Source organism: Arachis duranensis, chromosome 9 (assembly GCF_000817695.3).
Source record: "Arachis duranensis cultivar V14167 chromosome 9, aradu.V14167.gnm2.J7QH, whole genome shotgun sequence".
NCBI lineage: Eukaryota > Viridiplantae > Streptophyta > Magnoliopsida > Fabales > Fabaceae > Arachis > Arachis duranensis.
This window is the reverse complement of record NC_029780.3, coordinates 17,541,673-17,554,634: the sequence shown is the minus strand read 5'-3', so window position 1 is coordinate 17,554,634 and position 12,962 is coordinate 17,541,673. Positions and strand designations below refer to the sequence as shown.

The following is a 12,962-nucleotide window of genomic DNA, read 5'->3' as shown; positions in this document are numbered from 1 at the left end:
AGTCACTATGGATAATGAATATAGTTACATTCATATTTTTTGGGCGGGTTTTGATTTTAGATCTGGGTTTATGGGAATAGCTTCAAGTCAATGTTGATTGCAGTAGTAGTGCCAAATGAAGAAATTACAAATAAGTGGGCACATTCAAACGGTCACACAGCATCTCTCCCCAAACTCTGTTCTCTTGATCAATTGAAGAAACATGTGCTATCGGAGCTCAAATCAACTGCTGACAGAAACAAGGTAATAACATTAATATATACTAATGTGTCTATTAATAATTCATATTTTAGAAACAAAACTTTGTACAATAAATCCTTTTCCATATTCATTAATGTTCTTAATGTTCTCACCGAATCAATGGCATGCTTATTTTTATATATATTTTGACATTTTGTCAAGTATGATAAACAAACATGTAATCTTGTTTTGAAAAATTTGCAAACTGTGCAGCATTAAGGCTAATAATATAGACAAAATTTTGGTTTTTTTTTCTTATAATGTATGTTTCATCAAACTAGTTGAGGGGATTTGAACATATCAAGGGGGTGATATTGGACCCACTTCCATTTGACATGGAAAGAGATTTGGTGACTGCAACACTCAAGAAGAGAAGAAACAACATGCTCAAGTATTACCAGGTAATTTAATTTAGGTCCCTTCTATGTGTCTAAGTATTATCAAGTATTCTATCTTTTTTTTTTAATTTATTTGATGTTTTACCCCCTTCTTTCCACTTATTCACAATAAAGTTTGCTTAACTAATGAGTGTTATTGGAATAGTATGTAGTAAGAAATTAAAAATAAAATAAAGATAAAAATTTATGGTAGAAACACATTAATATAATTTTTTTCTTTTTTTATTTGTAAAATCCTAAAAGTAGAAAATAATCTTCTCACAAACAAAACAAACACAGACAGTACATTCAAAAATAAATGTTTTTGCAAATTCAATAAATTTCTTGTTTGATTGATTTCTTAACCAATCACTAACCCCCTTATCATAGAACACTAGTTACCCTATTAAAAATACTCATAAAATTGCTGAAATTTTAACAGGAGCAAATAGATGAACTATACCAGAATTTGGCGGGCGACAAGAAAAAACTATGAGTATCCAAAGACTGGTGAACCTGTTTATGAGTCTCCATGTTCTTTTGTTTTTCGTACGATGATGTATTATGCAGTAATTAAACATGTACTTCTACTCAAGTTCCAAAACTATATATATTATTTTGAGTTACTAGCATGTAAATAGTTAATAATCAGTGTGAGTGTGTATTAATATTAAGTGCTGGCAATCATATGACTAATGAAAATAGTGTGTGATAGTGAGCGAAAATGTCCTCAAGTTCTTGTCTCTTCTATCTAAATTGAGAATACATGAAGATTAGAGATCAATTTCTGCTCCCCACGAAAACAACAAAACTAACAACAAAAAATGGCAAGAATTAAGGTTCAGATGGTTAGATATTGGTTTACATATTGGGAATGTGGACTCTATATATAAGAGAGATATAACTGAATAACGGAATTCAGTTTTAGTTAGTTAGAAAAATTATTTTTTCCACAGTTATGCTATACATATAAGTCTTTTTGACTTATAAGTCTTACAAGTTGGGACAAACCCAATAGAAATTACGCTCACTCACAAAAACGTGTTAACACGCGCATCACGTTTCCAAAGCGCTCATTCACCATTATGAACGACACTTCTTCTTCTTCCTCGATGAAAACCACAACTGTCATTTTTTCTTTGCATTTTTCCTACTCCTCCTCTTCTTCCTTCTTCTTCTCCTTCTTCTTTGTGTTTCTCCTCCTTTTTCTTCGCGTGTTTCATCTTCATCGTCGTGTTTCTCCTCTTTCTTCTTTTGATTTTGCAACATTATGTATTTTTTTCTTCTTTGTTTTGATTTTTTTCTCCCAAAAAGAATTATGAGAATATGAAATAAGAAGATGAAGAAGAAGAAGAACTAGCAAAAGACGAGGAGGAGGAAGAGAAAGAGTTTTAAATTATTCTAAACTTATCAGAATAAAAATACGCCCAAATATCTTCGTTTTACACTTAAATATCTTCCTTTTATACCAAATTTGCTGCAAATACAGAAATGAGTTATGCTACGTGTACACTAAAATCAGTAACTAAAGTCAGCCACCAGTATAAAATACATACTAGAATATAAATATACATTGAAAATAAATTAAACCACACATGTATTTATATAGAAATACATTGGTGGCTGATTTCAATTGCTGATTTTAGTATACAAATAACATTTTTGTACAGAAAAATGTTTCCTCTAATGCTGTATTTTTTTTCTTCTTCTTCTTTTTCTTATTTCTTTCTGTCTTTTAGTTAAATGAATGTAAGTTCATCCTCTTCCAAGTAATTTTGCAGCATTATGTGTTTTTTCTTCTTCTTTATTTGATTTTTTCGTTTTTATTCTTGTTAAGAGAGTAAAATAAGAAGAAACTTGAGAAGGTAAAACAAAAAAAAAGATGAATAAGAAAAAAAGAAAAAGAAAATGGTGATGATGATGAAAAAAAAAGAAGTAGCAGAAGATGAAGAGGAGGAAGAGGAAGAGTTCTGAATTATACAAAACTTATCAAAATAAAAATACATCCAAAATTTAAAAATACACCCAAATATCTTCGTTTTACACTCAAATTTGCTGCAAATACAGAAATGAGTTATGCTACGTGTACACTAAAATCAGCCACCAAAGTCAGCCATCAGTATAAAATACATTCTGGAATATAAATATACATTAAAAATAAATTAAACCACACATGTATTTATACACAAATACATTGGTGGTTGATTTTAGTGGCTGATTTTAGTGTACAAATAGCATTTTTGTACAGAAAAATATTTTCTCTAATGCTGCATTTTTTTCTTCTTATTCTTTTTCTTATTTCTTTCTTTTCTTTAGTTAAATGAATGTAAGTTCATCCTCTTCTAAGTAATTTTGCAGCATTATGTGTTTTTTCTTCTTCTTCATTTGATTTTTTTGTTTTTATTCTTGTTAAGAGAGTAAAAAAAAAAAGAAACTTGAGAAGGTAAAACAAAAAGAAAAAGATGAATAAGAAAAAAAAAAGAAAACGAAGATGGTGATGATGATGAAAAAAAAAGAATAAGTAGCAGAAGATGAAGAGGAGGAAAAGGAAGAGTTCTGAACTATACAAAACTTATCAGAATAAAAATACACCCAAATATCTTCGTTTTACACCCAAATATCTTTGCTTTACACCCAAATTTGTTACAAATACAGAAAAATATTTCTTCTAATGCTGCATTTTTTCTTCTGAATCATTCATTATATTGAACAACGAGATAACTGATGATAGAGGAGAAAGAGAAAAAGAAAGGAGGAGAAGAAAATCCAATGAAAAAAAGGAGGAGGAAGAGATGATGTTGATGACGACGATAACGAAAAAGAAAAAGAACGAAGAAGAAGAAGAAGAAGGTCGTGCAAGAAGAACGTGCGCGCGTTGATTGAAAAATCTGTTAAATCAGAAGGCGCGTAAAACCGACGTGCTAGAAGAAGGGCGTCTGGTGTGAAATAAAATATATGAACTTGTATGGGTAAAAGACTTGTATGTGGAGAATAATTCTTTCCTCCACTACTACTCTAGTTGGTTAGAAAAATCTGTTATCTCCACTGCTAAATATTACAATGTCACTCTTGTATGCAACAGAAGAATATATCCTGTTAACATTATGTTAGAGGAAATCAATTCTTTTTTATTGTTTCTTTACTTTTTGTTGTTCAATATTCAAACCAATTTTTTCGAAGTCTAAATTTCAATATGGTATCAAAAGCTTGAATTGATCCATGTTAGAGATCATTTCTATCCCACCAATCCTTCTAGCATCAACAAATAGTTTCTTTCCATCCCTGTTCTTGATAAACTTGATCGAAACTCCTACAAATCATGGCAGTAGCTAGCACTTCATGCAATTGGTGCGAATTCACTTGAAGATCATCTCAATCCAGACAAAGTTCTACAAAAATTCTCAATAGAAGTTGAGAGGGAATCAAACACAAAATCAATAATTTTCAAAGAATGGAAGGCAAAAGATCATTACTTGATGACATGACTTCTCTCATCTATGGAAACTTCCATTAGAAACAAAGTGTTACACTGTGCTTATGCTCATCAAGCATGGCAAAAGATTTAAGATTTTTTTTCAAACATCTAGGATCCAAATCAAATAGTTAAAAGGAAAATTAAAGACAATCAAGAAAGCTGGTTTGTCAGCTACAGAATATCTCAAGCAAATTCACTACCAAAAAATGTTTAGTGCCATTGGATTTAGTGTCGTAGAGTATCGATGGATTTATCAGCAGTAAAGACATCAAATTCATAAGGTTAAATAATTATCAGTAGGTTTAGATGAAAAATTCGTCGATAATAATTGGAGAAAAACAAAAATAAATTGGCGCATCCTTTAGGATCGGATTTAACGTCGAAAAAATCCGACGGTGAACTCATTTAATGAAACGCTACGTTTTTGTGACCCGCAATGGTTTATCGTCAGATTTTTCTAATGGTAAATCTGACAATAACTGTGCTGTAAATTTGAAGTGCAAACCCTCTTCCTATTATTCGAATTTGTCTCTCTCTCTCTACCCGACTCACCTCCCACACTCTCTCTATCCCTCTCATCTCGCCGAGAGCCCCTCCTAGCTCTCTGGGAGCCACTCCTTGTAGCCATTCATCATTTTCTGTCACCATTGTAACTGCCGAACACTGAAAGAGTTGATGTCACTGCTTCTGCCACACGCCAACACCGCTGCTTCTGTCGTCGTTTATGCCACTTCTGTTGTCGCTTGCTGCCGAATTTGTCCTCTTGTTTCGTTATGTCCTAAAATGGGGAAAATTAAGCTTACATTATGTTCAGAAGGTAGGGCAGTTGGATATTTTCAACTTGAATTTAATATTTGGAATTCTTCCCTACTTTGAGATTTTTGAAATAAGTGGCGCTGCCTTGTTTGATGGCGTTGTAAAAGTTGTTACAAGAAACAATGGAGAAACATCAAGCAGAGCTATTTTTATGGATTATGACTGTAAAACTTGTACAATTCAACTTTTGAAAAATACATTGTTGTTATTTTTGGAAAACTTGTGGAATTGAGTTTAGATTTATTGAAATATAATGCCATTTATTATTTTGATGGTAGACACATAAATTATTATTTATAATATAAATAATTCTTATAATAATTAATAAAAGAAAGATTTGATGTGAGAGAGATTATGACTGTTTAAAATAGTCACTAAATATAAGAAAAAATTGTCATAAGAATCAGTAATTTAGTGATGGTTTCAAATTGAGAAACCGTCACTAAAAATATTGTAATGGTTTAAATAGTCATTAAATATACTTAAAAGTTGTGATAGGAACTAGTAACTTAGTGCGGTTTTAATCGTTGCTAAAAATTTCATGACAGTTTAAAAAGTCACAAAATATAAGAAAAAATTGTCACAAGATTTAGTAATTTAACGATAGTTTCAAAACGTCGCGAAATACAAGATAAAAACACCTTGACAAGTGTTACAAATTAGTGACGGTTTTATACTTTAAAAATTGTCATAAACAGTTTAGCGACACTCCTTATCACGGTGGTCCAAAACTGTCACTATGTCAGTTGACGATGCTCAAATTCATGACACCTTTTTTTAACTATCGTGAAATCATTTTTTGACGGTTAAAACCGTCGCCAAGCATTAAAAAAAATCGTTGCAAAAAATGCTATTTTGTTATAGTGTGTATAGTTATTAGTATTTATGCAAAAACAACTATTACATGTAAAGACGATGGTGAAGCATTGATTTTGTTATTATGCTTATTTGACGGTTGCATTCATTGTTTGAGCTTAAAAATTTTCTTCTGGTCAACATGAGAATGTTCGAAATTAAGTAAATTAAAAAGGTAGGGTATCGATGTATTTCTTTGGACGCTCTATAAAATATTCGATATATAAGATATTTTCACAAAAAGTTGATGATCATATGCGTGCTATGTTCAATTACTATAAAAAGTTTGTGACTAAACAAGTAATTAAGTTTTGCATTGAGTTGGCAGACATCGACAATAATACTTCGTCCTCATGTTCAATTCCAACAAGTTTTGAGGCATGACCTAATAAGGGGGAGAACCCAACACTTCTACATTTTAGACTTTTAGTAACATTTATCTTTTAACATTTATTAAAATGTTAGTAATTACAACAAAATTACATATTAAGTAACATTTATGTTAAAATGTTACCAAATACATTTAATTTTTTAAAAAAATGTTACCTATTCCTAATCACTTATTCACATTCACAGGAACAAGCAAAACTCCTTGGTCACAAAATCAAAATCTCTCACTCCTCACATCCAAATCTCGCTCACGCTGCAATCTAATCACTTATTCCTTCGCGCGTTTGCTTCAATCTCGATCTCGCTAGATTTCAATCTCAATCTCGCTCTTGCTCGATCTCGATCTCGCTCTTGCTCGATCTTGATCTTGCTCTCGCTCGATCAATTCTCGATATCTCTTCGGTGAGGCTGCAACCTTTGAACTCGTCACCGATCTGCTCTCCTAAGTCATTGTTTCCCCTGTGATCATTGCTGCTCCTCTGTCCTCCTCATTGTACGTGTCTCTGCTTTCCGCTTGCAGTCATTGTCACCGTCGCCTTGTAGGTAGGTTATCCATCGATCCTCAATATGTTAATTTATGTTATGAATTCGTTGCCAATCCCTAATTTAGTGCTTTTTTATTATGGAATATGTTAATATATGCATTGATTTTGATTACTGTATTTGTTAATTTTTATAAATTTTGATTACTACAGTTGATTTTCAGAAAATTAAATTCCCTATGTTTAGCACTATGAAAATCAAACAAATTTTAGTTATCAACTTCATCATTTCACTTTAGAAATAGAATAGTGCATTGGCAGTTAAAGGACATTAAAACCCAATTGAATGTCAAAAATTAATAATGAAGGGACAGACTAATGTCATGACCTATTTATTATTGGAAGAGATGAGGATGTAACAGGTATTGCTTGTATGTTTGAAGGACTTAAACATATGTGTGTGTGTGTGTGAACTTATTTTTGTATATGTGTATATGTTTAATTGAAGGTTGTTTGTGGACTGATTTTAAGGTTGAATGTTTGTTGTCATTTAGAAGTGGTAATACTAGAGAATGTGGCACTTGAAGCATTTGATTATCTCCAGCTTCCGTTTCCACTAAAGCAAGGTGCAATGATCTTATCCTTCCATATACATTTTAATGATTTTTTTCCGTTTTACCATTATTTCGTATTATTTTTTCCGTTTTACCATTATATCAAGGCATACATTCACACTTGACCTATTTATCATCCACACATTACATCAAAGGAATTAGATGACAGTCATCTGTATGGTGTAAAGCACATGGTCTCTTCAAAGGGCTTCCCTTTCACACGTTGGGAGATTGAAAATTCTTAGTTCACAAATGTTTTTATTTTTTTTCGTATTCTTAGTTGGGAGGATATCTTTTCCTCCACTTTTTATCTTTTCTTCTCTAACAATTTAATTTTGAGGTGGTAGTGGAGTGCTGAAGCTTTTGAGAAAAGAGAATTTGCTGGCAAAAAGGCTAAGCTAGCAGCAACAAGCAAAGTTGGAAAAGTTTTCCAAACATGTGAGTGGTAAGACCTTTGTTTTCAATATGAAGTCCTACCCATTAAAGTTCCCTTCAGTGATTTTGTTTATAGTTGGGTTCTACAATCTCCTTAATTTGTAGTTTTTTATTTGTCCCTATTGCACTTGTCCTAATTTTTGAAAGAAAAGGATTGGTTAGCTTTGTTGCATCTTTTAACTTTACTAAAGAAGATATAAAATTTGGAGTCTGAGCTTTTGGACTTGTCATTATGTTAATTCATTCTTATTTTAGTTAGTTTTTAATTTTTGGACCATTATGGTGTATAATGCTGTGGTCCTTCTTGAACTTCTCTTTATTATGCTTTGCAGTTTCTGATTTCTGAAAACAGATATTGAGTTGCAAATAGTTACAAGGCTGCATTTATTTCTGAGAACAGGATAGAACATGACACTGAGAACAGAACAGGACAAGAAACTGATGGACAGAGACATAAAATTTTGTGTTCTTGTATTCTGTTTGGTGATAAATTAGAACAAACTATGAAAATTCAATTTATTCTCGCTTTTTTTCATTCAAAAAATTTGAGATGAAAAATATAATAATAAAAAATATAATTATGAAAAATTAACAAGAATAATAAAAGAAAAAATAAAAAATAAGTTGTATCCGTTGTTAGTGTCTCCATGTCCTTCCTGTCAGGATGGACACAAAATATACTAATTCAGTGTCTTTGGACATATTGTCTCTATCCATGTCTCCTCTGTCAAACACGATTTTGTATCTCTGTGTCCCTGTCTCAATGCTTTGTTTAGCTGCTCATTCATGTTTATGTAGCTTCATGGGCTACATTTACATATACATTCTTGGCTAGCTAGATTTGTTGTTGCGATGCTGTACTTGTTGATTCACACATTAGGTGCCACGTGGAGAAGTTCCAAAGGATTTTCTTAATGAATGTAAACAGTGAACCCCCTCCCCTCCAAAAAAGGAGAAAAGTTAACTGCATGGATCAATATGCTCTTGTTTCTATTAATTTAACTACTGATCATTGGTGAACACTAGCCATTCTTATATGTAACTAATGCATTACTTATATGAGTGTTGAGTCATTGAACTCTGTAATCTAAAACATCTATTATTAGTGAATGTGTGTGTATATATATATATATATTCCTCTATTTGTATACATACAGTGGTTGTGAAATTGAAATTTGTCCTCCTAACTGTTGGTTGGTTTGGAGCAGAGGATTAGCTGGTGCCAAGACATTGCTTAATCCTGTCTCTTGAGGTATGTACTTAAACTTTTTTAGTTTTTTCTTTTGTTGTTCTTGCTATTTAATTAAAGAAACATAGTTTTTGAAATTATTAACTTATCATCTTCTGCTCTTTATGGTTCTGTTTGCGCCAGTAATGTGCATGTTCAAGGTATTCCTCTTGCTCGTTTAAGCACTTATTATATGTACTTTATTAAGACCATTTTGTATTAACTTATTGTTTTCATGAATAGTGCATGGTATGGAATTAGCATAAACTAATTAACAATGAAATGCTTCGCTTGCACATTAACCATTTTTTGGTTCTTCATATTGATCTAAAGGACATTATTGATTCCCTTCTTTTAGTATGCACGACACCTGATTTGGAAACCGGTGTTTCATTCAGAGCCCAGGTTATTATTGCCAATCCTCCAACTTATGGTGAGTAGTTAGTAGATCAAATATAAAGTGTTAGTAATGTTCTTAGAAAGAGAATAGAAAAACTAGGATCACAAAAGTAACTTGTAAATTTGAAGTTTGAAATTCAGAGGCTTTATAGAAAAAAGCATGTAGAACATAGGAGTTTGTTTTTCCAAAATTTGTTTACCAAATTCATAAGGTTTTTGTTGATTGATTTTTATTTCAAAAGAAAAGTTTTCCTTTCATTCTTGCAAAATATGTTTATTGTTTGCAAATTTGTGTGACATTGGCACATAACTTTTTAAGAATGAAATAGATCAAACTCTATCATTTGCTCTGGCTTGGAGGACACACACATGTTGCTGAAGCCCTTGGGGTACCTCTTCACATATTCTTCACAATGCCATAGACCTTAACAATTTTATATAGGTAAGATAAGGTTTCATAACAAGTTAGGCATAACTTCAGAATTTGATATTTAATATGCAGGCCAACATATGCATTTCCTCACCTTTTGGCACGAGTTTCTCAAAGTGCTGGTTACTGGGTAAATCTTTTGCCAAAACAATATTTTGTTATTTGATTTTGGTGCTTTATGGTTTTCAATAGATCTTTTGTTCCAATATTTCCTTCTAGCTCTAGCTATCTTATATAGTTACAGATCTACTAATATGGTGGGGGCATAAGAGCAATCATCAATGACTTTAGAAAAAACGAATTGAAGTTTGCTCCTGTTGCATACTTCAGTATGTACCGTGGATCGAGATCCCATTTACCAATTGGCTACATGTGGCATGTTGTTCCAAAGCCAAGTGGTATGGACAAGGATTATATTAGTTGTTATGTGTAGTATATTTTTCATATTGTCTAGGATTATATTAATTGAGTACTTAAGCAGTTAGGTCTTAGAGTGTGTTATGTATAGTATATTTTTCATATTGTCTAGGATTATCATATTAAATCAATGGTTATATTAATTGTGGTTTTAATTTTGCATTTAATCATGTAAGCATATTGAATAAATAGAAAATTGACTTATTGGACTAATTTTAATGTTTAAATATCTTGGACTTGGATTTAATTTGTAAAGTGGGTGTAGAATATGTAATTGAGAAAAAGATTTTAATTTAATATTTTGTGTATTTAGATGTTACTAAAGATCTATTGTAATATTTTTTGTTGTTAGCAAAGAAAATCTTTTATAACATTTATTACAGTATTGCTATAGAATATTTATTGTAAGATCTTTTAAAGTATTATTAGAAAGACTTATTGTGACTTTTTTTAAGTGTTACATAAAATATCTATTGTAATATTTTTTAAATGTTACAAAAAATATCTATTGTAACATTTTTTTAAGTGTTAAAAGAATTATCTATGGTAACATTTTTATAAAAGTTACAAAAATTACCAATCGTAATATTTTTCTAAGTGTTACCATGAATGATCTATTGTAACATTTTTCATAATATTACTATAAAATATCTTTTATAACATTTTTACTAAATATTATTAAATCCTTAAAAAATATTAGTAAAACTCTTTAGTAATATAGAGTATATTTAACATTTGTTAAAATGTTACTAATATACATAAGTAATATTTTAATAGAACTTAATAACATGTTTTAAATATTAGTAAAAATCAATTATGTAGTAGTGCAAATTAAAGAGAGGTGCCATGAGAGTTCATTCTTTTCTCCCAATGGTTAAACTTAATGGTGTTGGGTTTTTTTGAAGATTCTAAACTAGGCAAAGAGTGGGTCCAAACTATTTTTTATTGACGACGAGACAGAGTTCGTCCCGGTGATGCAAATGTTTAAGATTCCTTCGTCACAGTATATATCTCCATCAGCGCTACCACTTCTCTAGATGCGCCCCAAGTTTCAGACCACTATTGGACATTATTGCCAATACAGAAGGGAGTGTAGAGCTGAGGGTTAGCACAATTTCTACAATAGAGTCTGTACACGTTGTCAGCAATGATTACTATTCCGTTCGAGCAAAACCGAGGTACGAGGGCTTCTTCCAGCGACTGTTCAGTTTTGATGGAGAGATATACGTCGTCCTGGGAGAAGGGTAATACACCTCGACAGTACGCAACACAGCAACGGGAGCAATTGCAAAAAGCACTCCGACGCTCAAGTTAGAAGAATATATTAGGAGATAATGTAAAGAAGAAATAAAGCGTGGTGTGTGACCTGCCTGCTTCTGGGCTATTTGGTTTGTTTATATAGATGAGTGAAGTGTTAGCTTCCCTTTGTTTGTTCCGATCTTTTGGTTGCATGGTAAGTGTCGTTGTTATTGATAACGGACTGGAGATGATGTTTGACTTATTTGAAACTGTAATCAAGTTGTGGTTGAGTTCTCCCGCGTTATTATCTCCGGATTGTTTGGTCGGTTTTGATTTTGATCTTGTTTCCGAATTCGTAGGGTACATGTCATAGCCCCCAAGCTTGTCTGGCTTTGTAAAGAAGCAACAGGCAAGCTTTTAATATGCTCGGCCTTTGTGTGTGTGTTTTTCCCGTGCGTATGGGTTTGATTAGTTTTGTGAAGGAAGGTTCGAGTGTGGTTGTTGAGCTTCTTCACTATTCTGGTGAAGATAGGGTTTATGAGAGAAGAGAGGATTGGCAATATTTCTCTATGTATACCCCTTGTCTCACTGAACTGCGTGTAAAATTTCCTTTTTCTACTTTTGGTGTGTGTTCTTACTCAACTCAACTGCACGCCCTCGCAGTTGCATCCTAACTCTTGGGCGTTTCTACGTTCTTTTCAATGTCCCATGAACTTTCTTTCTTTTCCGTGTTCTCTGCCTGTATTTTTCTCATTGTTTCAATCCAAAAGGGTTCGGAAAGGGTTGTGGATATGTCTGAGTAGCTTTCCTAGCGTTCCCTTTTCCTGTTATATAAATTCTCTGTTAAAAACTTTAAATCTCTATTTGTTAAAGTGCGGTCGGTAGAGACCGAGTATCCCTTTTATCTGGATGACGAGCTTATAGAAAGATTTCCCCTTTATTGGTGTTCGGAGCTAATTCAAATTTTTGAGGGTACTGAGCAGAGCGAGGAGGAAGACTATTTTTTAGAATTTTTGATAGAGATTTTTGTTGATGGGGAATGTTTATCTATTTTGGAACTTCTTCAGTTTCATTATTCTGGTGACAGTGAGGGTTTGAAAGCTTACATAGGTAATGCTTGCTGCTGCTTTTCTTGTCATCTTTTTATTTTCTTGACTTTTTTGCTTTCTGTCTGTAGGTGCACGAGTCCCTCTTCTTGATCTTTCTCGGTTTCAGTCATTTCTCAAAAAGAAAAAGGAAAAAAGTATGGGTGGCTCTAGGACCCTGAAGAAGGGTGGGGGGATGCTGCTCAGTCCACTACTCAGTCGGCGTCATCTTTTAAGAGGAAGAGGGAGGACACCAAGAAGTCTCTTGAGGTTATTTCTGAGGGTGATAAAGAGGTTATTGGTGGCAATAGGTCTGCTTTTGAGAGGCAAAAGAGGCTTCATGGCTTCATCCCTGCTACGAGTCCGCATTTGTTGTGGAACGATCAATTTCTTTTTGCCGAGCTTTATGATAGGGTTTCTCAATACCCTGGAGATATGCTTATGACTCGTCGGATTGGCATGGAGGGGATGGAAAAGTTT

General features: G+C 32.6%; 1 protein-coding gene across 1 annotated transcript in view; it reads left to right on the top strand.

Annotated features, from left to right (window-relative positions):
* The window catches only part of LOC107464963 (long chain acyl-CoA synthetase 1), a 16,160-nt gene extending 14,759 nt beyond the window's left edge, over nucleotides 1-1,401 (top strand). Inside the window, exons 18-20 of the mRNA XM_016083924.3 lie at nucleotides 61-243; nucleotides 522-641; nucleotides 1,060-1,401. Of these exons, the coding sequence (XP_015939410.1) occupies nucleotides 61-243; nucleotides 522-641; nucleotides 1,060-1,113 (357 nt within the window). The 3' untranslated portion in view covers nucleotides 1,114-1,401. The remainder of the gene's footprint in view (nucleotides 1-60; nucleotides 244-521; nucleotides 642-1,059) is intronic.
* Nucleotides 1,402-12,962: the final 11,561 nt, after the last annotated feature.